The 26,721-nt window shown below is 54.2% G+C and overlaps 2 protein-coding genes across 2 annotated transcripts in view; both read right to left on the bottom strand.

The window, feature by feature from the left end:
- Window positions 1–19,268, bottom strand: part of LOC136005919 (hydrocephalus-inducing protein homolog) — a gene marked incomplete at its 5' end in the record, with an annotated part of 52,743 nt that extends 33,475 nt beyond the window's left edge. Inside the window, 13 exons of the mRNA XM_065663810.1 lie at window positions 162–297; window positions 1,570–1,670; window positions 2,253–2,488; window positions 3,865–3,925; window positions 5,362–5,580; window positions 5,949–6,067; window positions 7,182–7,281; window positions 11,036–11,229; window positions 12,687–12,811; window positions 13,664–13,863; window positions 14,413–14,547; window positions 17,698–17,817; window positions 19,179–19,268. Of these exons, the coding sequence (XP_065519882.1) occupies window positions 162–297; window positions 1,570–1,670; window positions 2,253–2,488; window positions 3,865–3,925; window positions 5,362–5,580; window positions 5,949–6,067; window positions 7,182–7,281; window positions 11,036–11,229; window positions 12,687–12,811; window positions 13,664–13,863; window positions 14,413–14,547; window positions 17,698–17,817; window positions 19,179–19,268 (1,836 nt within the window). The remainder of the gene's footprint in view (window positions 1–161; window positions 298–1,569; window positions 1,671–2,252; window positions 2,489–3,864; window positions 3,926–5,361; window positions 5,581–5,948; window positions 6,068–7,181; window positions 7,282–11,035; window positions 11,230–12,686; window positions 12,812–13,663; window positions 13,864–14,412; window positions 14,548–17,697; window positions 17,818–19,178) is intronic.
- Window positions 19,269–19,354: 86 nt separating this feature from the next.
- Window positions 19,355–26,414, bottom strand: LOC136005918 (hydrocephalus-inducing protein-like; the record flags this gene model as incomplete). Its single annotated transcript, XM_065663808.1, has 3 exons — window positions 19,355–19,399; window positions 25,374–25,766; window positions 26,211–26,414. Coding segments are annotated over 3 exons (642 nt in total), but the record flags the coding sequence as incomplete, so codon positions are not given.
- Window positions 26,415–26,721: the final 307 nt, after the last annotated feature.

Genomic DNA, 26,721 nt, shown 5'->3' with positions numbered 1-26,721 from the left:
GAGAGTTTAAGCTGCTTCCTGGAGTTGATATTCAGGTAGCTTCCTGTTCCCAGCAAACCTTTAGGGTTGAATACAAACCAGCAACATCTTAACCAAACCCGTTTTTCCCCTAACAAACCCCTAGGTGACATTGGAGGCAGGAGGCGGATGCGATGCCAAACCTGAGGAAGAGCCCAGTAGCAGCCTGGAAGGTTGCTGTCGTTCACAAGGGTCAGCATCTGCTGGTAAGGGACTTTGAGAGAGCATCGTCCAAAGGTCAGAGCCGGGTGGAGCACTCGCAGCGGGGGAATTACACATCTAGGCAGAGAGATGAGCAAAAGGGAATTAGATTCTGACACAGCGTTGCTTACTTGTTTACTTCTCAATGAGCACCAAATGGAGCACGACCCAATTGTCACCGTCAAATAGTCATTTGATACGCCTACAGTGAGAAACAGCCTTCAACTTCTTTTTACCCAACAACCTCTTGCAAAAGAGGGGCAGACCCTGAGTCACAGCATCACAAAAGCTGCTCAGTGCCCAGGCAGAGCACGGTGCCCTGTCCCAGGTCAGCTTTGCCCCTCCTTTGCCCCAGGAGGCTCGCAAGGACCCTCTCAATGGCCCCAGCGAGGTGTGAGCTCTGAGGGAGCTTTCCCACCGAGGAGCAGCGCTCGCCAAGGCTCCAGGAACACCAGACTCCAGTGTCTCAGGGAAAACACCGCTGTGTCCCTGCCTGAAATCCAGCCCTTTACCCCAGCAACGCAGGGTGCAGGCCACCACCTGCCCTGCGCCGTGAGCGATAACCCTCTCCCAGGCCCTGTGGCTGCCTTGGTCCTTTCCCCACGGGTCCGCACGCCAGCTGCTCCCATTTGCACTTGTTCTACACAACTGCAGCCCAGGCACTGACTGCACAACTCTGCCCGGGAGAGGGAACAGCACCGGTGAAATGCATCCCTCTTGCCGTTGAACTGACGCCCACCGCAGCACAACAGGCCTGAATGTGGCTGAAGCAAGAACAACTTTGAGCTTAACTCCGAGAACATCAATGCTCAGCAGAGCCAGACGGAAGCACAAAAACCTGAGCTCACCTTCCACACCAAGGACTACTTTGTCTGTCACAAGATCTCGCCTTTACCTTTCCCTCACCAGTCCTGCCCTAAGCCCCTTGCCCGTCTGCACGGCCCCTCCTTAACTGAGGCAGACAACAGCTTGCAGCAGCTGCTTGCTGTGGCCCAAACCAGTCCTGGATTCTGGCCACAACCCAGCACAAGTCCAACACTTGCAGGAAGGAGGAGAGGCGGCCCTTTGGAAACATTACACCTCAAGCCCCCAGAGCAGGCCGATAAGGAATATAATCACAGTTTCCTGTAGGAGAAGGCCCTGGGCCGGGCCTGTGCCTGAGCACAAGTGCTGCTCATCATGGACTGCTTTCCATGCGCTGCTGTTCTCCTGTCTAGCTGGGCAGAACTAGCTCATTGAGCAATGCTCCTCGTTTGGAGCTGGAGCCAGCCAGCTCTACGCAAGGCAGCACCACCTGCTTCTGGCAGATGCATAGGGAAAGAAGAGGGGCTGCAAGGGAAGCGTTGGTACCTGGCTCTGACGGGCAGTGATAACACCTCTCTGCCAACACCATCCACATCAACCACCAGGGCCAGCTTGTATCTCTTCACGGTGTTGGAGCACAGGGTGACCTGGAAGACAAGAGCATCAAATACTTCATCATTCCCAAAACCCATCGGCCATATGCAGTGCCCTCCACATCTCCTTCCACAGCAAGGAAAGGGAGGATTTAGTAGATATGAGGAAGATGAGGTATCAGGAAGAAGTTCTTCCTTGTGCGGGGGCTGAGGCCCTGGCACCGGTTGCCCAGAGAAGCTGCGGCTGCCCCATCCCTGGCGGTGTTCAAGGCCAGTTTGGATGTGGCTTGGAGCAGCCTCGTCTGGTGGAAGGTGTCCCTGCCCATGGCAGGGGGCTGGAACTGGATGAGCTGCAAGGTCCCTTCCAACCCAAAACAGGCTAGGATTCTGTGATGTTTGCCTTTAATTCTTCTGCTGGTTCATGTGTAGAGCACAGTCTCTGGCAGTAACAGAACTCTTTGGACAATACCTGAATTACTGAATGCGCTTTGCGTTGCCAGGGCAGATGTAGAGCCCAACACTAGTGCCCAACTCTTACTCGCAGGATGCTCAGAGCCAGCAGTGCTAAAGCCCCCTCAATGCCACCGAAGCTCCAGCTCCACCTCTGAAGCACACAGGGCTGCACTCTTCGCGTACCTGGATATCCAAGTGTCCCTTGGCGCAGATGGTCCCTGTGCAGGGCCTGATAGTAAATTCAGCTGGCTTCTTGGCACCTGGGGCTCGCTTTCTCCACGACGGACCAGTGCTGTCTGACACCTGAGCAAAACTGGTCACGCTGGGTGCTCCCGAGCCGTCCCCAGGAATGCGAAGGTTGAAGTTGAAGGGCACCGAGGAAGTGTTAGTGAGGCGGCAGCACAGGGTGCGAGGAAAGCCTGGGAAAAGGACACAACAGGAGTTTATTATCCCGTGACTCCTGGGGTGCACATCCTGCGGTGATAAAACTGCGCTTGGAGTTTGCCTCCTTTCAATGGCAATTACAGCTGATTGAGAAGCTCTGTGGGGAAGTCGTCGTCAATGACGGTCCCTTTTACGCTTGTCACACAGAAATGCCACTCTGACACAAGTGTCTCTAACTGTGAGGAGCTCTCACCTCCCCCAGACCAGCACCAATTCCTTCTCAACCATGACGGTGCATCCAGAACATTTACTCTCAAAAGTCAGTCCAGAAAAGTCCCTGTGAACTCCACAAACACTCCCACAGTTTTCGAGAGATAAAAGCAGTATGTTGTCATCAAAGAGATGATCCAGGAAAGGAAAGGAAAGATGAAATTGGCAGCCACAGCATGATGCAGAGCACTCTGAAGCAGTTTCTCCAGACAGGAACCTCGGTGCATCTCCTGGTTTGGGACAATCGAGACTGAGCCTGTGGCAGCTCACGGCCCACTTCACTGGAGGCAAACCTGATGCTTGCTCAAGAACAAGCAGGACCTGTGTCTCACCCTCCCGAAGGAGTGGGGACAAACGGCCATGCTGCACACCGCCTTTCATTACCCCACAAAGGCTGACATGGCTTCAGCTTTGGTACTTGCTTTCCATAATGGAAGCCACTGACACAATCGCAGCTGATCTGGGGGGTTGAGTTCACATTTAAACTTGAGACCATCTCAGTGAGAAGTCCTTTGCGAGACTGAGGTGGAGAACCAGAATCTGCATCTCAGTGGAGAAGCTCTGGGTGCACAGCCGCCAGCTCTGTCAGCAGAGCTGGGCTTCTGGTGGGGAAGGAGGAGCCCATGTCTGAAGACATGGGCGCCCAATGCGGAGCTACTGCTTGGCCATGTTACCTGGGAGCTGACAACGAGTTGGCCTCACAGCACTAGTTGATTTCTCACGCTAATGGTCAGGTGGGTAAATGGTGCCCTTGCCTCACAACAGCAAAATTCACCCAGGGCACCTACAACTTGCCTTCAACTCCCTTCTCCAGTTGGCCGCGGACAAGAAAGACTTTCACAGTCATTCTGTTGCTGAGAACTGGCAGATTGGGGCTGGACTGACTGTGAGGGACACCAGAGAACACTGACTTTCTACTCCCTCCGTTCTATTTGAACCATTCAATTGGCTCTGTGCCATTCTGTCTGGTTCTGTTTGATCTCATGATGGCAAAATACTGCCTAGCAGCTGGCAGTCCTGGTTTTGACATGCTGAAGGCGGCTATGGAGGAACACAAGTGACAATGCTGTCCTGGACAAGTGCTCCATCTGGGTAAGGCTCAGACCTCCCACCCTGCAGCCCAAGCCCAGGGCACACTCACCAAAGGAGACTTCACCGAAGCGGAGGGACGATACATTGAAATGAAACGCCGGCCCAGTGACACAGCCACTGTGAGGACAAAGGCAGAGGAGACATGGCCTCGGTTAAAGAGAACTGCAAAGCCTTCAGCTTTCCTTACCGTTCCGGTGGGTAAAAGCCAGCCTGAGAACCTCAGGGGGTTTCACATCAAGCCCTCACCCTCATGCTCAGCACAGCATCCAGGTGGACGGGAGGCAGCCAAAGCAAAGCGGTCAGCAGCCCATAGCTGCTTTTGGGGCTTGGGGCACAGTGTCATGCAGGGTATGCCCCCAAGTTGTAGATGGCCTGAGGAAGGACACCAAACAAGTGATGGCTGCGTGCCTCAGTTTCCCCATCTGTAATGTGTTGGACACAGGGGTGTCCCCAGTAAAGCACACTCAATGTAACTACCCTTCCCAGCCACAGCTTTCCTGCTTTGGCATTTCTTAGCTGGAACCGCTCTTCCCATGGAGTACAGGAACACCTTGCTCAGAAGATCTTGATCCATGCAATCGTTATGGGGGCAGGACTTTGAGACACGAAGCCAGGGGAGCCCCAGACATCCCTTGACAAGAGCCGCAACAGCTCAACAGAGCGGACAGTTGAATCTTGGAGGAAAACATCAGCCAACCACCAGGGCACCAGCTGACCCATCCAAGAGCAACACGTCTTAAACCACCCAACACAGAATCGTCAAATCATCTACGCTGGAAAAGACCTTTAAGATCATCAAGCCCAACTGTCACCCCAGCGCTGCCAAGCCCACCACTAATCCGTGTCACTAAGGGCCTCGTCTACACGGTTTGGGAACACTTCCAGGGATGGTGACTCCCCCACTGCCCGGGGCAGTCTCTTCTAATGCCTGACCACCCTTTCGGGGAGAAACTGTTCCTAACATCAAGTCTAAATCTGCCCTGCACACACTGAGGCCGTTTCCTCTTGTCCTTTCCCTTGTTACTTGGGAGAAGAGACCAGCCACCTCCTGGCTCCATCCTCCTTTCAAGTAGTTGCAGGCATAACGGAACCTGAACACACCGCATCTCCTCACCTGCCCTTAAATTCAGCAGACTTGAAGGCTCCAAACTCCAGGACTCACCAACATCCACCTGAATCACCACGTGAAGCTGCACAACACCCATTAATTTATTTCATGGTTGATGCCAACCAATGCCAGCTCTGCCTCTCAGCTCAAAATCAAGGACCACAGCAACTGGTGTGTTCAACCCAACCTATTCCATGGCTCCCTCTTGCTGACAATTCCACTTCACTTGCTGCTGCGGTCGCAAGGAGTCAGCATCAAACTGGAGTCAAGGTTAGTGTGGGCTCCTAGTGTGGAGATGCCAGGATGAGAGCCAAGCTCAAGACCTCAGACAAGCCTTTTCTTTCTCTGCTCCATCAGCAAATGAGGTAGGTGGGAGATGACTACCCAGAGAGAGCTACAGATGTGGCCGCCAAGCTCTTAGAACCCTCCTCACCTCACAGTCAGCGTCAGAGGCTCAGGGCATCCCTTCACATTGAACTGGAATTCCTCTGTGAACTGCCCCACGACACTGGCATTGAAGGAGATCCAGATGGCCTGATGATCAAAAGGCAAAAGCATGCCCTCCCGGGGGCCAAAGGTGAAGCAGGAGCCCAGAGCTCTCTCCGGAGGGACCACGCTGAAGGGAGTCTCAGTAACTCCTCTGTTGAGCAGGAACACCTGCAGCAGCAGCGAGAAGGCAACATGGAAATACATGAGGAATCCTCTTTGCTTACAGAAGGCTCACTTCTTTTCTAGTTTAGCAATTAACATCTGTAAAAGGCAGAAGATGCTGAGCGCTGCTGCCAAATACAACAGGACGATTTCTGCCTCGGGGATTTTTTCCATGCAAAGCAGGGATAACTTCACACAAACAGAGCCACTCTGGGCTTATTCCCCTGACACAGAGCACTCCACTTGACCTGCAGTGCCAAGCGCCTGCTCAGCACCACCAAGTTGATTCAGACCCATCCCACAGCTCCACGAGGCTCGCTGCTGCCCGGGAGCCATCCGGATCCACCCCATGCCCTGCGCCCCGTCCTGCTCACCCTGTAGCTGTGGCTTGAGCCAACAGTCACCTCCCCGATGCTCAGCTGGTCACAGCTGAGTTGGACCTGGGGCCCGACGCCTTCCCCGCTGATGCACAGGGGCAGCCTGGTCTCACAGCCTGTGGAGGGAAATCTCTGTGAGTGCAATTCCCTCTGCTACCCGGCACTTTCCAGGTTGTCTCAGTGCTGCTGCCGGTCCCTGGGCTGGATGGAACCAGCTCTAGATGCTCCAGGACAAGATACGGGACCCATCTCGTCCCTCAGGACATACGCCTTGGGGCTGCTTTCTCATTTCTAACCAACCCCCTGGGCCGGTGTCTCAGAGAACCACAGAATGGTTTGTGTTGGAAAGGACCTTAAGATCATCCAGTTCCAACCCCTTGCCATGGACAGGGACACCTTCCACTAGAGCAGCTTGCTTCAAGTCCCGTCCAGCCTGAACTTGAACATTGCCACGGGTGGAGCAACTTCCTTGGGCAGCCTCTTCCAGTGCCTCACCACTCTCACAGGAAAGAATTTCTTCTGTATATCTAAACTAAATCTCCCCTGTTTAAGCTCGAACCCATCAGCCCTTGTCTTATCTCTCCAGTCCCCGATGAAGGCTCTCTCTCCAGTCATGGGAAACCAGCCTTCTCACTGAGCAGATCACATAAGCCATAAATGTACTGCTAACGTGCACATCCCTTGGTGCAAAGGCAACCGAGACCTCAAGGCTTACAGCTAAACTCCAAGGTGGGTCCTTTCCCTTACATTTGCTAGAGATGACAGAGCACAAGATCTTCAGTCTGAAGGCTGCTCTCAGCCACTGAAGCAGCCTAAGGTGCCTGAATCCTGGCTCAAATTTTGGATGAGCTCTCACTGCCATCCCAGCCTACTCTGCACACAAAGTGAGCAGCACGAGAAGGAGGAGAGAGCCACGCCACAAAGACTCATCTTGGAGGTAACTGGTCTACAGGGGCCTGGTGCTCCTTCACTAAAGCTGTGTTGCAAATGCTGGCAAAGCCATGGCGGGAAAGCTTATTCCTTCACTGCTTGGTCACTTCTGGGATCAGGAAGGCAGAGCCAGGCATCCTGAGCCCTGGCCTCCGACAGGAGACCACCGGGAACCACGGGGACAGCGGCGTGTGCCAGCACTGCCCTGTTGAGCCCTCCAGAACTACATGAGGTCCGAGTGGGCTGGAAGAGTGTTTCTACCTCCTCTGTGGGAACAGGAGCAGGAGGAAAGAGCTGTACCTGAGATGTCACAGTAGACTGTCTCTTGGTAGACTCTGGCTTCTTCGGGCTTAAAGATTACATTGATTTCAAGGGAAGAATTGGGCAAGACATCTCCCTCCTGAAACAGAAGTGACAGCAAACCATTTATCTTCAAACATCACATTCTTGTTTCCACTGCAGCCCTGGAAGCCTTTATTTAGAGCATCAGCAAAGAGCAAGGAGCAAGCAACGCTTGTCAACAGGATTTACAGGAGAGCTTGGAAGCAGCAGCTTCCAAAGTCCCTCGCCTTTACTGGCACCCGGAAGGGGCATTTTGTTCCCCTCAGAAGAGACTGAGCTCTTGCTCGCGGATTTAAGTCTGGGCCACGCTACCAGTTTCTGCAACTCTCTGCTGCTCTCGCAGAGGATCCTGGCACTGGTGCTCAGTCCCAGGAAGCCCTGCCACACATTTCAGGAGGCATCCCTGGTTTCTATAGGCTCTCACTTCCTGTAACTGGTTTAAGGATAGGCACCTCTCAGCTTTACACGGGCTGCAGGAGCAACCAAGAAGAGAACAGCAGCCCCTTCCTCGGAAAACAAAATAGAAAAAATAAACTACTTTCACCCACTGTAAAAGAAAGAAGAGGTTGGGATTATTCCAGGGTTTACTCCAAGATGAGAAGGGATGCTGCGCTGCTCAGACAGCAGCCATTCTTCATCTCAAGACCATGCAAATACTCAGAAGGCAGGCTCTGGCTGATTGAAGGCCATGGGGTTTTTGCTGGCATCACCAGGAAAGTGAGCAGTTTTCTCTACCTATCTGCAGTAGAACTCAAAAATCCCGTTTAAACCTGCCAGCCTCGTGTCCAGGCTCACAGACGACACTGGAAGGGAGACTCAGACGTGGTATAAATCCAGGTTTTAGGAAGGGATTGCTGTGCTTGGGCTCAATTTGGCCTCCTTTCCACCCAGGACCATTGCATTCTGCAGGTCAGTATGTGAACTAACAGTGCACCAGTGTCCTTTCTTCACCCCCGCGCGCTACGTGGGAATGTGTCCTTACGGAGAATAACTGATACCTCTGAACACTGTGTGGACACTCATGAAGTGCCCTTAATTCACAGCCCTTGCAGCAGAGCCCAGCCTGGGGTCGGCTCTTGCCGCTGTTCAGAAATGCTTTTTGCAACAAGTGCCCCTAGCCTCACCAGAAACCGGATGTCTCCTCTCTTGGCACATCAAGCAGCTGATGTGGGATCTGCCAAGGGACCTCCTTCAGAGATGAGAAGGAGGAGGAGCAGCAGGAAGGGAGGTTCTCAGCCATCACTTACCATGGGCACAATGGTGAAAATATCACTGCAGAAAGGCATGGAGCCTCCCTGCACCTCTGTCCCCTGGTTCTGGGAGCTGCAGATGGGAAGGGAAGGGTGTTCTCTGAGAAGGGGGACCAGCCCGTGCTCCGCAGGAACATCAACCAGCTTGTCCTCTTCCTGCCTCTGCAGCCTGTGCCATGGGAGAGACGAACCAAGCAGATAATTGAATAAGCAGCAGATTTGCAAAGCCTGTCGTGTCAGTGCACGAGCAGCAAAGCACTCGGCGAGGAAGAGCAGCAGCTCAGCACAGGGCTGACCCTGAGACACAGGCTCCCACATGGATCCCATTATTGCCGTTCTTCCCAGCACAGCAAGGAGTTTTACTCCTCACTGACGAGCTAACAAGAGGTTTCTTAAAGCTGGCAGCCCTCAAGAAAAAGCCTCCTGCATTGGGAGGGGAGAAGCAACTGGCTTTCAGCTGCTCGTTACCAGCATCACACTTTTCCCCTTCCCTTTTGCACCCACAGGGGTGAGGAGACAGTATCTGCACTGCCTTCCACCAGAGGATCCCGGTGCACTTCCAAAGCAAAGCAACGGATTTGGGCATCCCATCACTTCAGTGACACAAATGGCTTTCTGAGCATGAAAACAGAGGTGCCAAGAGACGAAGGGACTCTGCCCAGCATCACCTAGTAAAGAAGTCAGGACCAGCATCTCTGAATGCAAACCCTACGTGGAATCTTGAACCACCTCATCTTTTCCCTCGTTTTGGCCTCCACTGCAGAGCTGTGATGCACTTAACCTCTCCCTTTATTGGCGACTGCAGCAGAAATCATTCTAGTGTTTAAAGATCACAAGCGGGAGATGAAAGGGGAGCCCTGCTGCAGAGCGGTTGCTCCTTGCTGGCACACTGCTGTCCCCCCTTCACGCTCCAGTCCCCTGGCCATGAAGAACCAGCGGGTGACAGCACTGGGGGACCAGGGGAAAGCTCCACGTGCAGCAAATCGAGGCAACGCCGTGTGAACGATCATCACCCAGCTAAATCCAAACGCAAAGAGAAGGGAAACAGGCAAGGACGTTACTTGCTGCACACACACTGAGCCTCGCGCACATGCTGTGCATGAGGAGGGCTTCCACACACTGGCGTGAGCAGCCCTCAACTCAAGCTCCGTCAGCAGGCCAGAATCACATCCCCAAAAGCGCTGCAGGAGGGACACCTTCTAATGGGCCATGTCTTTTGGGGTCACATCCCAACACAGGCTCCTGCACTGCCTCCTCTCAGGAAAAGGCCCTCTCTCCTCTGAGATCTCAAAAGCTTCTCTGACAGCAGGACGGTGGCCTTGGACCATCCCCAAAACTACGAGTAAGGAGGAACCAAGCGTCGTGCTCAGAGTCAAGGACAGAGACTGGCACGACAGCAAGTCTCATACGTAAAAAATCAGGTTGAAGTGAACTCTGGGGAAAGCTGGTGGCTTCTGAGGGGACAGAGGATCACCCAGGGTCCAGTCCGAGACAGGCAGGTGGGGAGAGATGCTAAAGAAATGGTCCAGGGAAGAATCAAGGCAAGCTCACGAGATTTTCTTTTAACTCAGTGCATTTGCACAGAACTCACACACTGTGTCATTAAAAACAGACAACCGTGGAAAACTAGTTCTGGCCTTTGAGGCATTTCTGACCTAATTACGCTGAACTTGATGTGCTCAAAGCCCTTGAAAAGTGCTGCAGTTCAAGGCAGTTTCCTGATCAGCTCTGGGTTCAGACTAACTCCTGTATATCTGCACCCATCTGAGCCTGAGAAGTCGCACAAGGATTGCCCAAGTCACATAAGCTTTAAAGTGTCATTTCCAGTTCATCCCCCCAGGCTGTGAGTGTTTCTCTGCTGCCTGAAATGGCAATTTCAAAGCTTTGCCAGAGACACCCTTGGAAGAACCTGCCCCATCTCTCACCACCACGACGACACAGGTTGCTGAAGCCCAAAAGCACTTCCAAGTCCTGGCTGCCCTCCCTTCCCCGCAGAGCCCTCCACATCTGCCCAGCCTATGAGGAAGGGGAGAAACACCTCGTTGGGCCAGAAACCAGGACACTGAAAGGCAATTCCCCAGCCTACGGCAGGACGGCCTCCACCTTCTGGGCCAACCAAGCACTCTACCCTGCCTGTGACTGGAAAAGGAGCCTGCCAGCTTATCAAAGAAGAAACTGCTAGAGTATCACAATAGCTGTGCCACCTGCAGCTCTTCAGGGCTACTGCTCAGTGCAGTCCCAGGTACCGAGTGCTGACACCTTCCTCAGCCTCATGGACCCTCCGTAGTGCATGGATCTCTGAACTCAATAGTTTGCCGCTCCCAAACGTGAGTTTGCCCTCTCAGGCAATCCAGTGATTGCACTCAACCTTCTCTCCCCAAAACATCATCCTCAGCTGTAGCACGGCTGGGACTGCAATGGCAAGGGTTAAGCTCCACGCTGTGCATGGGTTTACGTGCCCTAATCCGTTCAAAAGCCCCAACAGCCCTCTGAGACCGTGTGTTAGTTTTCCCCTGGGGCATCTATCTTTCTGAGACGAATCTCTCAAACAAACCTCAGCTTCTGCCGCTCCTCCTCTTCCTGATCAACAAAACGCTTCCACTGGAAGTGGGCCGTGATGGCACTCTGATTGTGGATGACCAGGGATCTTAGCTTTGACAGCGTGACAGAAGTCTTCTCAACTGTCAAGGAGCTCTTGTCAAGCCTGATGTTGACATTTACAGCTGTTCCACAAAGGCTTTTGTGAACATCTTCACCTGGAACAAAGCAAAAGCAAGTCTTGGCTCATCTCACTTGCTGACGGAAGTACAAGGAACAGAACAATCTGCAGGCAACAGAAGAAAGAGCTGCAGTTTTGAGCTGCATAAGCAGTTCCCCGGATCAGGACACTTAGCATATCCTGACAGCTGCACATGCTACAGCATGAGGATGTCCTGGCACCACCTTAGGCACCTTATTTTGTGGGTCGTTCGTGGAGATGTATCTTTTCAGATGTGCCCGGGTGCCCTTTGGGCTGCCATCCCACTCAGGTCACAGGGAATTCTACATCCAAGTCACTCAGTGATGCTGAGGAGCGCCACCTCAGCCATGCCTTGCCCAGGGTCTCCTGCAGGCAGGAGATGCCCCCAGTGTCGTGTCATCCTCATCTCCTGGTCCTGAAATATTGGGCATAGCTCTGATCTCAGAACCCAAGCGGGAGCATTTGAAATGCAATGGAGAAGGGCAGAAACAACAATGGAAACTACAGAGCAGCTTCTGTGCTGAGCTCTGCACTCAACAGGCTGCTACTGGGCCCTCGGATCCATCTGCCAACTCCTTCTTTGGCTCCTGCTACGGTCACAGCCAGGTGCCTCACCACTGCCCGCACATTCTTCCTTGTCAAACGTGCTGCTGTTACCACTTCACCACCGGAGAAGTGAGTCCCTTCACTAGGGTAAGTGTCCTCTGGAAGGCTGGAGACTTACTTCCAGCACCAGAGCAACACGCACAGCAGCACAGCCATTTCAAAGTGTTTCTCCAAGGTGGTGTTCACGACCTACCTTCAGACATCATTGCACCCTCACATTACTGACTCCAGCCAGCCCTAGCAGCAGCTTGCTCATAAACCTCACCACTAAAGAACTGCTGCTAACAAGGCGGTTTCTACAGAATCATTCCCAGGCTACAGCAAAGCTCAGAGCACCCTAATGGCTACCGCTGCCACAGTTACTGCTCCTCCTGGTCACAAGTCCTCAGCATGGCCCAGCTCTCAGCACAGCACCAACTGTACCCATGCAGCACATCACAAGAAGAGGGTCTCTACCTCAAAGGCCTTCCCGGGAACTGTAACACAACAGATCGGGATGAAAAGCAATGACCCGTCAGGAGAGCTCTAGGGGACAGGTTGCAGGCTCTTCAGAGAGCTCTCTTGCACGTTAAAAGCCATCTCCTTTTCAGTCAGGCTCCCTGCTGTGAGTTCTTCTGCAATGGAGCACCCAGAATATTCGCCATCGCCCCCGGTGCACCGTGCGCAGGAAGATCTGCCTGCCTTGTTACAGGCTGAAATATTCCAGCACAGGAATATCTGGCAGCCAGCAGGGGAGCTTTGCTCTACTCAGCGTGAAGGAACCTTGCAGAAGGCATTCAACAGGACAATGAAGCCACCAGATGATGACAGACAGCGCAGACACCGCTCTGTTTCGAAGGACACACGGAGGGTGCACCACGCGCTTACCTGTGTCATAGTGAACGATCATTGGACTCGTATAAACACCAGTCTTTGGTGGGTGGAATTCCACCGTGACTTCCATCGCTTCTCCAACGCCAAGAGTCCCAATGGAGGGATCCACAGAGAAAGGGCTGCAACACAAAGAGAGAGATCAGGACTGTATGGGAGATCCGGGCCCTCCGTTAAGTTTGCAGTCTAGTTCGCTTCAGCTCACTTGTGCAAGCAAGGAGCAAGCAAACCACAGTCGGTACAAGAAAACCAGAACATCCAGGATCAGAAATGGAGCGGGTGACTCTCCCTGCTGAAAGAGAACCAGACCTCAGAAGATCCCGCGGTATACCACGACCCCAGCCCCCCACACTCTGCACCCAGTTCTCAGTTCTCAGCTCTTCACCTCTGCACACGTGCAATCCAGTTACTCAGAATTCTGCTTTTTTGTGTAGTTCACTTAAAACTTTCCTAATGCTTCCCATTTCTTTATTGCAACTTGGGACTGAAATAGTTCATTGCCGAAGTTCGGGAACTCTTAAAACCCTTGTCAAGGAGCTCTCAACACACGCTCTATTACCCAGTAGAGTAGTTGGCAAGCGCCTTGCAAATAGATGCTAGACTTCACTGGGTATTTACTGTGGTGGTGCCTCTCACCAGCTCATTGCTTGCCTGTTTCTTGATGCTGTGTTTGGGATCCGTGACCTGAGCCCCTCGAACTGTCCTCTGCCACACAGCACCTTCTTCAGCAGTCAAGCTGCCTTCCTACCTTGCCTCTTCCAACCCAACAGCATCAGACCTGCAAGATGCTGCGTTGGAGACACCACTGCAGTGTAAAACTTGCTTGCAGAGCTTTCTCAAAACACTGCAAGCAATGGCAAACCCCACGTGTCCTGCCCATCTCCAGCACCTCAGATGCTCTGCCTCCTTTTTCTCACAGTTTACAAGCCCATGACCACGCAACAGCGTTTTGCGCAAGGGATGAGCTCCTTTACCTCAGAGTGGTGATGCTGTAGCAAGCCTCCCGCTTCCCCACGTTGCGCACCAGCAGAGTTTTCTGGGTGCTGAACCTGACTGGACACTCGGAGAAGTTCAGCTGCTCAGGGAAGTCCAGGCTGGCTCGGGCACCTATGGCTCGGATAGGCACAAAGAACTTCTCCCTCTCTGTGATGATGATAAGCTCGTCGAAATAATCCTGCAGGGAGAGAAACAATCTCAGCACAGTGCCTTTAGCACCATGCCCATGGCAGAAGAAGAGCTGCTGGTTTCTGTGACTCTCACAGTAGCATTCGGCAATGTACATGCACTTTTTACCTTCATGGCCTTTCATTACAGATTATTTCACAAGCAGGGGCAGCCAGGGACCATGGGGCAGATCCTCTTTAGTTTCTACAGGCATGCTGCCCGAGGGTAGGCCAGAGTATTGAACTACATTTAAGCAGCAAACAGAAGATGAGGAAAAGGCCATGCACAGGCAGCAGACTCTCAGCCCTGAAGCCAACAGACGTTACGTTAAATATTCCACCACTGAAGGGGAAAACAGCCTGAAACAGGCAAGAGCCTCCAGCCTATGGGAGCACAACCTTCACCCCCAGGAAAGAGTCTCCCCCAGGTCTAGATCCAGTGCAACTCCACTGAACGCAGGCCACTTCTTCAAAACCCACACCACATGCCTGCTTTGGAACCCAGCCCTGCAGGTTCACCTTCCCCTCAAGGCGCCATCTCTCGGGACCTCCACTCTCACCTTGTCCTCATCAGGTCTGAAAAGGATGCGGTAGGTTGAAGACATGCCCGGTGCTACCTTATAGTCCTCATTACTCGGGCTGATCAACTCGAAGTAAGGAGAGTTCCCCAGGATGACGTTCAGCAGACGAGGAACCTGCAGGGAAGACACAAGTAGGATTTTGTCGCTTGTGGAAACATGAGAAGGGACCAGGACAGGCCATGTGACATCCTTCCTTACCACCTTTCCAAAACACTTTTAGCTCTGAAGCTACACGCACGTAACACACGAGGGTGGACTTGAATCCCTTCTGCTGAGCTACACAGCTGCAGCACAGAGACAGTAGGAACAACACGCCCTGCTCTGAAGGCAGCAGGAAGGAGATGCAGTACCTCAAGTCACCTGCGTATTCAACAAGCCCAAAGAACATGCTTGCTTCTGCCTGCACACATCCATGCAGTCATACCTCTGGAGGGGGAATGTATTATCTGAAGGCAAACCAGCGTGCGTTATACGGGGAGGGAAGGAAGTCACTTCTGACACACCAGGGTGGAGCGGGGTGGTCAAGCTGCGGTGCTAGTCATGGCGGTGGACCAGCAACAGAAGCAGACCACAGACACTCTGGGCTTCCTGAGAATAAAAGCTTACCTCAAGAGCAAAAGGACGAGCGCAGGAAGACAAAAGAACAACCCCAGGAAGAAGCAGATGGCTAAGAGAATTTAAAGGGGGCTGCAAAGCAGCAAGGGAGATCCGTAATACAAGGAAAGGCTGGTGCAGAGATGAGAACACCCAACGTGCCTCTACGATGGATACCACAGGCACGGAGACAGCAAACAGACATTCTCTAGCACACAGGCAGCAACGCCCCAGCACCCAATCTCATCTCAGAAAGCATAACAAGGAGACTTTGAATGGCAGGCAGCTCCACTGATGAACACGACGAGCCTTGGAAAAAATGCAGGCTCATTCTGCACCCCTGACCCAAGCCTGGTGACCCATGGCCAAGGCAGCCCTGGACGCTCTAAACACCCTTTGCTCCCACCAATGCCCTGGGGCAGCAAGCTCCAGGAGCCCATTTCCCACTGCAGCCACACGTTCTGGTCGCCAAGTCCCTTGGCACGTGAGCCCAGGTGGCAAAGATCTTCAGCAAGAGCCACCCAGGATGCCTCTGAGGGTGCTGAGGAGCAGCCTGAAGACAGGAAAGCAATTCGACAGCAAGTAGGCAAGAGCAGTAAGCATAGAGTGCAGCACTTCCGTATCGGAGTGAATACAGAGCACCTATTGGGCTCGATTACACTTTGCCTCTGTTACACATTGCTGCTAGCTGCAGTTTTAGGGGGTAGACAACCTCAGCTACCACGCAGGATACATCAGTAGGATTCCGAGGAATGTGGGAAACTCGTGAGACAGAGCACAATGTTCCTTTTCTCCAGGACATGACCAAAACCCAGCAAAATTAGAACATAATGAACTCTCTTGGGATTAGCATCTCTATCTTTGTGCATTTAAATATGCCAAGGGTTTTCCTTAGAGCTCATCTGCCTTTTACACCAGGGCTCTCCGACGCCTGAGGTTGTACCAGCTTCACAACTGATTCATTTTGGGTAAAATCAACAGTTCACACACTGCCTCCCCTTCACAGGGCATAGAAATCCCAAGCTGCAGCTGTTACCAGTCTATTACGTTTTATTGGGAATGGCACCAACATCAATGCAGGTGTTGTTTTCCACTTGGGAAGCACGAATAGAGCAAATTCACTGTTTGCCTCTTTGCTGGTACTTGGCAAAGGCAAACATTCTGAGGTGCTGCACGGATGAGGGAGCAGCTGAAGCCAAAAGGCACAGTGGGAACGAAGCAGAGCAGTAGGAAAAGAGAAGCTGAGGCCCATTTTAATAAGCAAAGGGCACACCTGCAGCAAAGATTGCCCAAAGTCACTGTGAACCACACCAGTGGTGTCCCTTGGGCATAGGTACCCACATTGCAACTTCCCAGTATGCCCAAGCTACACCAGGAATGACACAGTACTCTCTGGGAGTAACTGAGGGACCATACCTTCATCCTTCCTTGCCAAAGGCTCTTCCATGCTCTACCACGTCCCTGTAAAACCTGTTATCTCAGGAGATACTCTGACTTCTCTTGCTGTTCCTCCCCCTACATTAAGCCCTGACGGTGTCACTCCTTTTGTCCCCTCCTTTGTTTCTCCCAACAGGGAGATTTGAGGAGGGCGTTAATTCACCTGCACACTTCCACCTCCCCCCCGCTCCCCGCTGTGCCCTCCTCTCACACACACGTCTTGCTCTTTCTTACACAACCGGATCCTGAATTACGCCTGTTTCTCACCTTTCTCTGCTTCCAGCACACTTCCTCTTACGTACCAAGAGAATCCCTGTGCGGAAGAAAGCGCTCCGCGACAGGACGTTGAACTCAGCCCCTTTCCTCCCTCCTGTCTTTTCCCACCAGCTTGCTCTTGGCACATGCCTCACTGGAGCAAACGTTTCCCCAGCTGAAATTCAAAAGGTCTCCATTTCCCCCTCTACAGCAGAGCAGAACAAAGTTGCTGCCACTTCTCAACTTCTCCCTGCTCATTTTTCTTAGGAAATCTCAACAGGATCACAATCTTTCCCGTTCAAGTTGGAGACCTTCAGGAGCACATTACCCTGCCTGTGCTGGGATTCTCCAAAGAGAAAGCACAGCCACGCTGGCTTAGAAACACCTGAGCAGAACCGAACTAAGCTTAGCAGGAGCCTCAAGTGGCACCTCAAGTCCTTCCCTTTAACTGCTGCTGCTAAGCCAGCCTGTTTCCCCTGCTCTTCCAAAACACCCAGCCTGGAGTGCTAATGCCAGGAGTTACAACTTACTCCAGCACAAAGTGGAGAAAACTCAAGCCCTGTGCTTTGACACGGAGTTGCACACAGGGGGCTCAACAGGCTGAGAGAGGGAAACATGCCCTGCCAGAAACCAGGATTAACCAAGGAGCCACCGGGACATGGTGCACACTCGCGGTAAAGCATGACAGCAGGCAAGCACTGCCCAGCCCTCGACATTCCCATCAGTCCAGGGCTTTCAAGGGGAAGCATGCTGGCTCAGAAAGCTCCTTTGGCTTAGTTACCACCAGTGCGCGGCCAAAACCAGCGGCAGAATCCCCAGCATGGCAACATTTCCCCCATCTTGCAGAATCACGCTGCTGAGACATTTTATTCTGGATGCGCTGCGCTGCAGCAGGTAACTTGCTCTGCTGCACACCACGTGAATTCCACTGCTCTCCTCCTCCAGCCCAGTGCTCAGCCTCCACAGCCCAGCACTTACCCTGTCGATGTTCCTCAGAGCTAGCGCCGCTATGTAGAACTGGCGGGGAACGTAGTTCTCAAACACCACCTCGGATGGGAACGGCTGGAACAACCTCTGGTCCAGGCCAACTGCTGAGAACTGCAGATGCAAGACAGAGCAGAGAGAGCTTCAGCTGCTGGGAGAAAGATTAACGAATGAAGATCCCACACTGATCTCCAGTAAATACAGTCTCTTGGTGAGTACATCTGCCCAGCTCACACTAGGAGATGGGAGCCCACCCACCTCCGCTCTCAGCTCACAAAACGTTTCTGGACCATGTTGAGCAGCCTCAAGCTAAGAAGCTCTTTTGCAGGCTGTTTCTCCAGGCTGCCTTCTCCAAAAGGCAAAGCAGCGCCCACCTCCAGCAGAGCCCTCTGCTAAGGGGCTCACTCAGCTCCAGACGCTTGCTGGAACAGTCACGAGCACTCAGGGAGCAAGCAAAACCCAGGAGTTTCCAGGAGCCTCCACAGGAAACAATTTGCAGGTGAACTTCCCTCTGAGACAGCGAGACTGAGTCCCACGCATCCCAAATATCTTTTTGGTTTTTTGATGCAGACCCGAGAAACCAGTCGGAAGACACCAGTACCAGGGAGGAAAGGCCAACAAGAAAGTAACAGGGCAGGAGGGAAACAGACAAATGAGGTGAATGCTGGATGGGGATGAAGTTTCAGCTGAAGTCTCAGCATCACGGGGCAACTTGAGCTAGACTGCAATTCGTATCCCCTTTCCCCACGAGCTTTATGTTGATGCTTCACTGTATTCTCTTACTGCTCGTTTCTTGAACACCGCTGCAGAAGCAGCTCTGAAAAATGCACGCAAAGACCAAACGCTGACCCAGCAGAGGCAGTACTTGGAGATAATTCCTCCCTGCTTGCTCTCCCCTCTCCCAGCTGCACTGCTGTCACTCGAAAGACACAGGCAGCTCTCCCGCTTCTCCACAAAAGCCACGCTCAGGCCGAGCCCAGTAGCTGTAGCACTGCCAGTTATTTGGGCGCCCGTCTTACGTGTTCCCACCTCCTGTGCTGCCTGGGGCAACCCATAACCGATGTGCTACATCAGGTCTCTTGCTGGCAGCTTTCTGCTCAACAGCCTACCTCAGTCATCCACCCACCTGGACTGTGTGTTAGACTGAGCAGTCCTGCAAGAAAAGCAGCTTTGAACATCCATCTAAGAGAACACTGATCCAGGCAAAGCGCATCCACTCTTCTCTGCCCAGCAAAACCCACCCACTGCAGCAGAGGTTCCACTGCCTTTGTGCAGACCAGGACTTCAATGGCTCATTGGAGAAATGTGTTTTTTGCCTTTCCCCCAGCAGAAAGAACTCCACCGCCACCAGTTGGAAATGACAACAGGACCTCATCACCAAGCTGCTTGGGTAAGCTGGAGGCAAGGCTGCCACAAGCACGTGCCCTCTTCAAATGTCACATCAAACGGCAAGGAGAAGAGCAGGGAAAGGCTACCTTTTGATGGGAGACTTCACCCATGTCCCGAAGCTGGGTAGCCCGGGGCCGCCTCATCTCCCGAGGGCTGGCCAGCCTCTGCCTGGTGGTGAGAGACTCTTCTGCCTCTCTGACCAGCTTCGGATTACGAGATGCTATCACTCTGCTCTGGAATCCATCCGCCCTTCTGGAGGACCTCATGGGCCGGGGGGTCTTGCCACTGGCCATGTCGCAGAGGTCGCCTGGAAAGAAGCAACAGTTGGACAATCCACAACCCCAGAACCTTAAAACCCTGGACCCATGGAACCCTGGAACCCCGCAACCTCAGGGAAGGGCTCTTAAAGCTCACCCAGTTCCAACCCCCTGCCACGGGCAGGGACACCTTCCACTAGGGCAGGTTGCTCCAAGCCCCGTCCAACCTGGCCTTGAACACTGCCAGAGATGGGGCAGCCACAGCTTCTCTGGGCAACCTGTGCCAGGGCCTCGCCATTCCTGGCACACCCAAAGGACACAGCTGTGTCTCCAGCCTCTGGCATCCTTCCTAAGCGGAGAACACAGGGCCTCCCCACCCTCATTCATGATTAGACCATATTTAGGCTCCATTCATAGACGTAAAACCCCACAACAAACAGACCCTGAGCCAAAACAGCCTTTTGCTCTGGGGGCAGTCCCACGAGCCACACAGACGCACCAGGCGCTACTGGCACTTCTCACCCTCTCTGCAAGGAGCCTGATGATGTTTCTAACTAAGTCAGCACAGAGTTCAAGACTCTGATTAAGAACCATAGTTTCTCAAGGCTACTTTGCCTGGCTCACGTTACAAAGATTATCTGGCAAAAACGGCTCCTTCCAGGCAGGAAATCACCCCACTGCCCAAGAGCATTTCTCCATGCAGAAGGACGCCCTAATTTTCACTTGTTAACACCCAAACTCCAGGCTCCCTACAGGCACTCCAGGCTGCCACAGCAGGAAAAAAGCAGGAAACCATCGAAGGCACATGAGCAATTAGCTCAGAGCTACGTAAAATCCAGGATGATATTCCCTCCTGCTTCCCTGTGCTCCACATCACCTCTGCTGTGTGCACTTGCTGTACACAGCAAGACAGCATCTAGGCAAAGATGGCCATTCCCTGCCCCTCGACTGCTCCCCACACCCTGCAAGCAAGGCAATCACTTCATTCCTTTACTGCCAAGGCAGCGACAGCACGGCACGTGTTTGTGGTGCCAGGCCCTCCACGGCTTCAGGAAACAAGGCTACCGTTTCCTTTTGTCCTTGCAAGAAACTCCAGAGCTCTGCACTGCCCTACGGACAGGAGGACCTGCTGCAGCAAGAGCTGGGATTTAGAGCTGGAAATAACTCCTTTACAAGGGAGAAACCTAATGGGGATGATCCAGCATTAAGCTGGGTTTCAGTGGTTTCTTACCGGGTCTTAAGAATAACTGCCTTATTCGTTCCAATTCTCCGAGCTGTGATTTCACTTCACTTGAAACGAACCCTGTCGTCGCCCCCACAACGCTTATTTCCAGAGGGCTTCCAACCTCCACAGCCCAGCCAGCCCAGCAGCTTCCCCCCGCGCCCTGGAGCAAGGCTCTTCCACAGCCCCAGAGCCTGCAGGGACCAGCCTCCCAGAGGAGCAGGAAAGGAGCACAACGGAGCAATCGGGCACATCTCCCTGCAGGGGCAGGACAAACCAGCCACCAGGACACAGCACCCCTCCAGCCCACCACCCCACGGCTCCCTGCTCCCCACCTCAGACAGCCAAGGCTCCCTTTGCTGCAGGACCTACAGCCTAGCTCCAAGTCTCTACCCTCCCTGCAAGTTGCACGGCAATTTCAGAGCCCGTTCAAGCCCTTCTACCTGCCCAGCCCTGCTCTTAGCCCAGGGATGTTTAAATCCTGCCGGCTATCACACAACTGCCCCATCCCTGCTGCCAGCGGAGCTGCCTCCTCCCTGCCCAGGGCCAGACGCTACCTGAGCACGGGTGATTCACGCTTCTCCTGGAGGATTCCTCCGTGCGGGGCCCAGCCTTGGCTCCTGAATGCCCTCGCGCTGCTCGGCAGCTGTGGGCAGCTGCAGGGACAGGAGCCGCCCAGGGACGCCTCGGTGTGGCTCTTGCCCACCAGCACAGCAGCTAACTGCTGCTGGGCTGCCAACAGCCAGGGGAACCTGGGCAGCAAAGGACAGGGCTGGCACCTGGGCTGCCCAGCCCCTCTCCTCAACGCTCTGGCTTTGCCAGCTAGGGCAGGGTTTCACCAGCGCCTCGAGGAAGCAGAGCTCAGAGCCTGACAGTAGCTCAAGCCTGCTCCTGCCTCAGCGGCTCAGCAACTCCTGCTCTCACTGGGCCACGGCTGCTGCTCGCCTTTAACAGCAGCAGCTCCCCTGTACGTCACAATAGGCGAGGGCCACACGTGGCTTCCACGGCCACCGCAGGGCCTTGCTAAAGCTACAGCCTTGCGGATCCCTGCAGCCCCCCTACGCCTTCAATGTCTCCCCCGCAGTGAAGCCCTGCACCAGGGCTAAAGTGCACCTTACAGCAGCATTTGGTCACGCTCCGTGAGCGACACATAAATTGCTGGAGACACCGCAGATGAGCCAAGAATTTCTCTGCTTCAGCAGGAAAGAAAAAAGCTTCCGCACTGACTACAAAGCAACCATTTAATTCCTACTTTGCTGGCCCACGAGGAGCCCCGCCACACCAGGGCCATGGCCAGCCTGCCTTTGGGGTGACCCCTGTTGCTGTCCCTGGTGAGCACCCGTCGATGACTTTGTACCCATTAAGCCTGCGCACACGGGCACACGCACCACACAAGGCCACCCAACTGCCCGGGGCATCTCAGCTGCCAGGAGCTTCACACGTTTGCAGCACAGCGTTTGCCAGAAACAAAAGCTTCCCATGAGACTCGGGGCCACAGGCAAAGCAAATCCTCACACCTGCCTGGCGGGGAACGTGGAGCCCTCACTTTGAAACCAACACTCATCATCTGGGCCTTTACAACACAGGCAGGGAGGATATGAGCCCCGAGTGCTAACTGGCTCTCCAGGCAGCCAGCCTCTGGAAACACTCCAAAACATGTCCCGCACCATGTCCAGCCACGAATCCAGCTGGAAACTGGAGAGCTCAGGCAAAGACACCTCAGGCGTGACACCCCTGTGTGCTGAAGGCACCAAGGCAGAAGCTCTCTAACTAAAGGAAACCTCTTACAAAAGCTCTACCACAGCTGACATCATTAATAGGAGCCCACTAGTAGAGCTTCCTGCTATTTCCTTCATAACCTTCAACTGCCAGCCAACGCTGAGACAGCCCAAGCTCCCTTCCAGGGTCATAGAATCATAGAATCATAGAATAGTTAGGGCTGGAAAGGGCCTCAAGATCATCTAGTTCCAACCCCCCTGCTATGGCCAGGGACACCTCACGCTAAACCATCCCACGCAAGGCTTCATCCAACCTGGCCTCGCACACCGCCAGGGATGGAGCACTCACAACCTCCCTGGGCAACCCATTCCACACCACCCTAACAGGAAAGAATTTCCTCCTTAGATCCAATCTAAACTTCCCCTGTTTAAGTTTTAACCCCTTACCCCTTGTGCTGTCACTACAGTCCCTGATGAAGAGTCCCTCCCCAGCATCCCTATAGGCCCCCTTCAGGTACTGGAAGGCTGCTATTACGTCCCCACGCAGCCTTCTCTTCTCCACGCTGAACAGCCCCAACTTGCTCAGCCTATCTTCATACGGGAGGCGCTCCAGTCCCCTGATCATCCTCGTGGCCCTCCTCTGGACTTGTTCCAGCAGTTCCATGTCCTTTTTATGTCGAGGACACCAGAACTGCACACAATACTCCAGGTGAGGTCTCACAAGAGCAGAGTAGAGGGGCAGGGTCACCTCTTTCGACCTGCTGGTCTCGCTCCTTTTGATGCAGCCCAGAATACGGTTGGCTTTCTGGGCTGCGAGCGCACACTGCCGGCTCATGTTCATTTCCTCATCGACCAGCACCCCCAGGTCCTTCTCTGCAGGGCCGCTCTGAATCTCTTCTTTGCCCAACCTGTAGCTGTGCCTGGGATTGCTCCAACCCAGGTGTAGGACCTTGCACTTGTCATGGTTGAACATCATAAGGTTGGCATCAGCCCACCTTACAAGCGTGTCAAGGTCCCTCTGGATGGCATCCCTTCCCTCCAGCATATCAACCGGACCACACAGCTTGGTGTCACTGGCAAACTTGCTGAGGGCGCACTCAAGCCCACTGTCCATGTCAGCGACAAAGATGTTGAGTAAGACCGGTCCCAACACCGATCCCTGAGGGACACCACTCGTTACCGGTCTCCAGCCGGACATCGAGCCATTGAGCACAACTCTTTGCGTGCGGCCGTCCAGCCAGTTCTTCATCCACCGAGTGGTCCATCCATCAAATTGATATCTCTCCAATTCAGAGAGAAGGATGTCGTGTGGGACAGTGTCAAACGCTTTGCACAAGTCCAGGTAGATGACATCAACTGCTTTACCCTTGTCCATCAATTCTGTAGCCCCATCATAGAAGGCCACCACATTGGTCAGGCAGGATTTCCCCTTAGTGAAGCCATGCTGGCTGTCACCAAGCACCTTGTTGTTTTTCATGTGCCTTAGCATGCTGTCCAGGAGAATGTGCTCCAAGATTTTACCAGGCACAGAGGTAAGACTCTGTAATTCCCCGCGTCTTCCATTTTCCCCTTCTTGAAAATGGGGGTTATATTTCCCGTTTTCCAGTCGTCGGGAACTTCACCTGGCTGCCATTATTTTTCAAATATGATGGCCAGTAGCTTAGCAACGTCATTCGCCAGCTCCTTCAGGACCCGCGGATGGATTCCATCAGGTTCCATGGACTTGTGCACGTTCAGGTTCTTAAGACGGTCTTGAACCAGATCCTCTCCTATAGTGGGCCTAAGGTCTTCATTCTCAAATTTTTACCTTTAAGTGGAACCGACTGAAGTCTTAACCGCGCTTTCCCAAAGAATCTTAGAGAATAACAGAATCGTAGAACGCTTTGGATTGGAAAGGACCTTAAGATCCTCTAGTTCCAACACCCTGTCACAGGGAGGGACACCTCACACAAGAACATGGTGCCCAAGCCCCGTCCAACCTGGCCTTGAACACTGCCAGGGATGGAGCATTCACCACTGCTTTGGGCAACCTGTGCCAGTGCCCCACCACCCGCACAGTGAAGAATTTCTTCCTTCTAGCTAACCTGAACTTCCTCTGTTTCACTTTAAGCCCATCACCCCTTGTCCTCTTGATACAGCCCCTGATCAAGAGTCCCTCCCCAGCATGCTGGTAGGCCCCCTTCAGATACTGGAAGGCTGCTATGAGGTCTCCACCCCGCCTTCCCTTCTCCACGCTGAACAGCCCCAGCTTTCTCAGCCTGTCTTTGTACAGGAGCTGCTCCATCCCCCTTAGCATCCTCGTGGCCCTCCTCTGGATTTGCTCCAACAGCTCTAGGTCCTTCTGTTGAGGACACCAGAACTGTACACTGTGCTCCCAGTGGGGGTCTCATGAGAGCAGAGGAGCAAGATCACCTCCCTTGACCTGCTGGTCATGCTCTTGGTGATACAGCCCAGGACACAGGGGGTTTCCGGGCTCAAGCGCACGCTGAAGCGCCTCATGTTCCAACCCCCAGGTCCTTCTCCTCACGCTGCTCTGAATCACTTCTCTGCGCAGCCTGCAGCTGTGCCTGGGATTGCCCTGACCCAGGGCCAGGAGCCTGCACTCGGCTTTGCTGAACTTCATGAGGCTGGCCACCTCTCCAGCATGTGCAGGTCCCTCTGGATGCCATCCCTTCCCTCCAGCGCGCCGGCTGCACCACACAGCTTGGTGTTGTCTGCAAGCTTGCTGAGGGCGCTCGATCCCACTGTCTGTGTCAGCGACAAAGATGTTGAACAGGGTCTGCCCCAACACCGACCCCTGACGGACACCATTCGCCACTGGTCTCCGTTTACACATTGAGCCATTGACCGCGACTCTCTGTGTGCAGTCAGCCAGCCAATTCCTTGTCCAGCGGCTGTGCATCCAGCGAATTCATGCCTCTCCCGTTTAGAGACAAGGACGTCGTGTGGGAGGATGCTAAATGAAATTTATTGGCTCCAGAGAGCACGAACGTGGCGGGAAGGGCCAGGGGCAGCTGGTCACTTGCGGGTGGAGGGCAGGCCCCGGAGGTGGTAGATCCAGGAGCCGCCAGGGCAAGAGACCACCAGCCTGCTGGTGACAGGAGCCGGGCCGCCCGTGAAGGAGACGGTGATGGTGGTGCTGCTCTTGGCGCGCAGCATCTCGGGGGCCCTGACGCTGAAGGCCGGGTGCTTTACGGCATACTGGAACGCAGTGGCCCTCGGGAAGACGTTCCTGAAGGAGATGGAGGTGGTGCCGCCGGCTGGGATGAGGAAGGGGCCCTGGGGTTCAGGGGGCAGCGCAAGGCCGATGAGTGGGATGCAGTACTGCCCGCCCAGTGCAGAGCTGAGCTGCAGCGTGGCCTTGGCTTTGCCCAGGTGGCAGGGCTCAAAGGTCACTTCCACATTCAGCTCCGAGCCCCCAGCGCTGGCGGGTGCCGCACTGATGGATTTTGCCGTCTGGAAGTCGGCACAGTCGGTCTGCGCAGGGGAGACAAGAGACCATGGGGGGTTGGTCACAACAGCAGAGCCAGCGCCTCGGGAAGAACACGATGGTCCCCTGGCCCTGGCCCGTCCCACCCAGACCATAGCCCTGGTGAGTGCCTGCGGTGAATGGGCACGAGAAGTGTGCAAACGTGCCCAGCAGGAACAACCCTGCACCCAAGCCCCAAGACTGCCAGACCTGGGCTGCAAGCGGGAAGCAAGCCCAGGCACCACGGGGCCTGCAAAAGCAGCTCCAACCAGGGCAGCAGACACGGGCCCGCAAGGGAGGACAAGCCCACACTAGTGGGAAGGCCCCTGGGCTCACATGGCCACCCTGGCTCTGCCAGGCCACGCCAGAGGCACTCGGACCCCCTGGTGGAGAGGGCTGGTGCTGGCCAGAGGAGCTGCCTCCCAGCCAGAGCCCTGGCAGCCCGGGCTCACCTGTAGGAGGTACTCGGTCTCCTGCTGGGCAAAATTCCGGATTTTGGTGGTGATGGTCTGACGGGAGCCCAGCGTGGTGCGGAAATACACGGGCTTCTCTGGCCTGCTCGAGGTGGCTTTCAGCTGCAGGTTGTAAGACAGAGAGCCCAAGTCGCTGCTCTGGAGCACCAGGTGCCCGGTGCTCTCACCCGTTTTCAGGGGCTGATACTCCAAGACAAGATCCGCCTGGGAGGAAGGAAGGAAAAAGCCACGGCGTCAGGCACAGGCAGGGAACACGTGTGCCTGAGAAGGGGGCAGCTGGTCCCTGCTCTGCTCAGGCAGCGCTTGAAGGCTGGGCTGCCTTCCCCGCTCTGACTCCCTCTCTCTCGGGCACAGCCTTGCTCCTTCTGGGGGACGGTTCACTCAGGGACAGATCCCAACAGCTCAGAGCCCTCCAGCATGATGCCAGAAGCTGCCCACCCTAAAAAGCCCCTGTGCTCCCCCAGGGCACACACCACCTCCTGTCAATGCA

This window comes from Lathamus discolor, chromosome Z (genome assembly GCF_037157495.1).
Source record: "Lathamus discolor isolate bLatDis1 chromosome Z, bLatDis1.hap1, whole genome shotgun sequence".
Taxonomy (NCBI): domain Eukaryota; kingdom Metazoa; phylum Chordata; class Aves; order Psittaciformes; family Psittacidae; genus Lathamus; species Lathamus discolor.
Note: the sequence above shows the minus strand (reverse complement) of the source record. Positions and strands in the feature narration are given on the sequence as shown.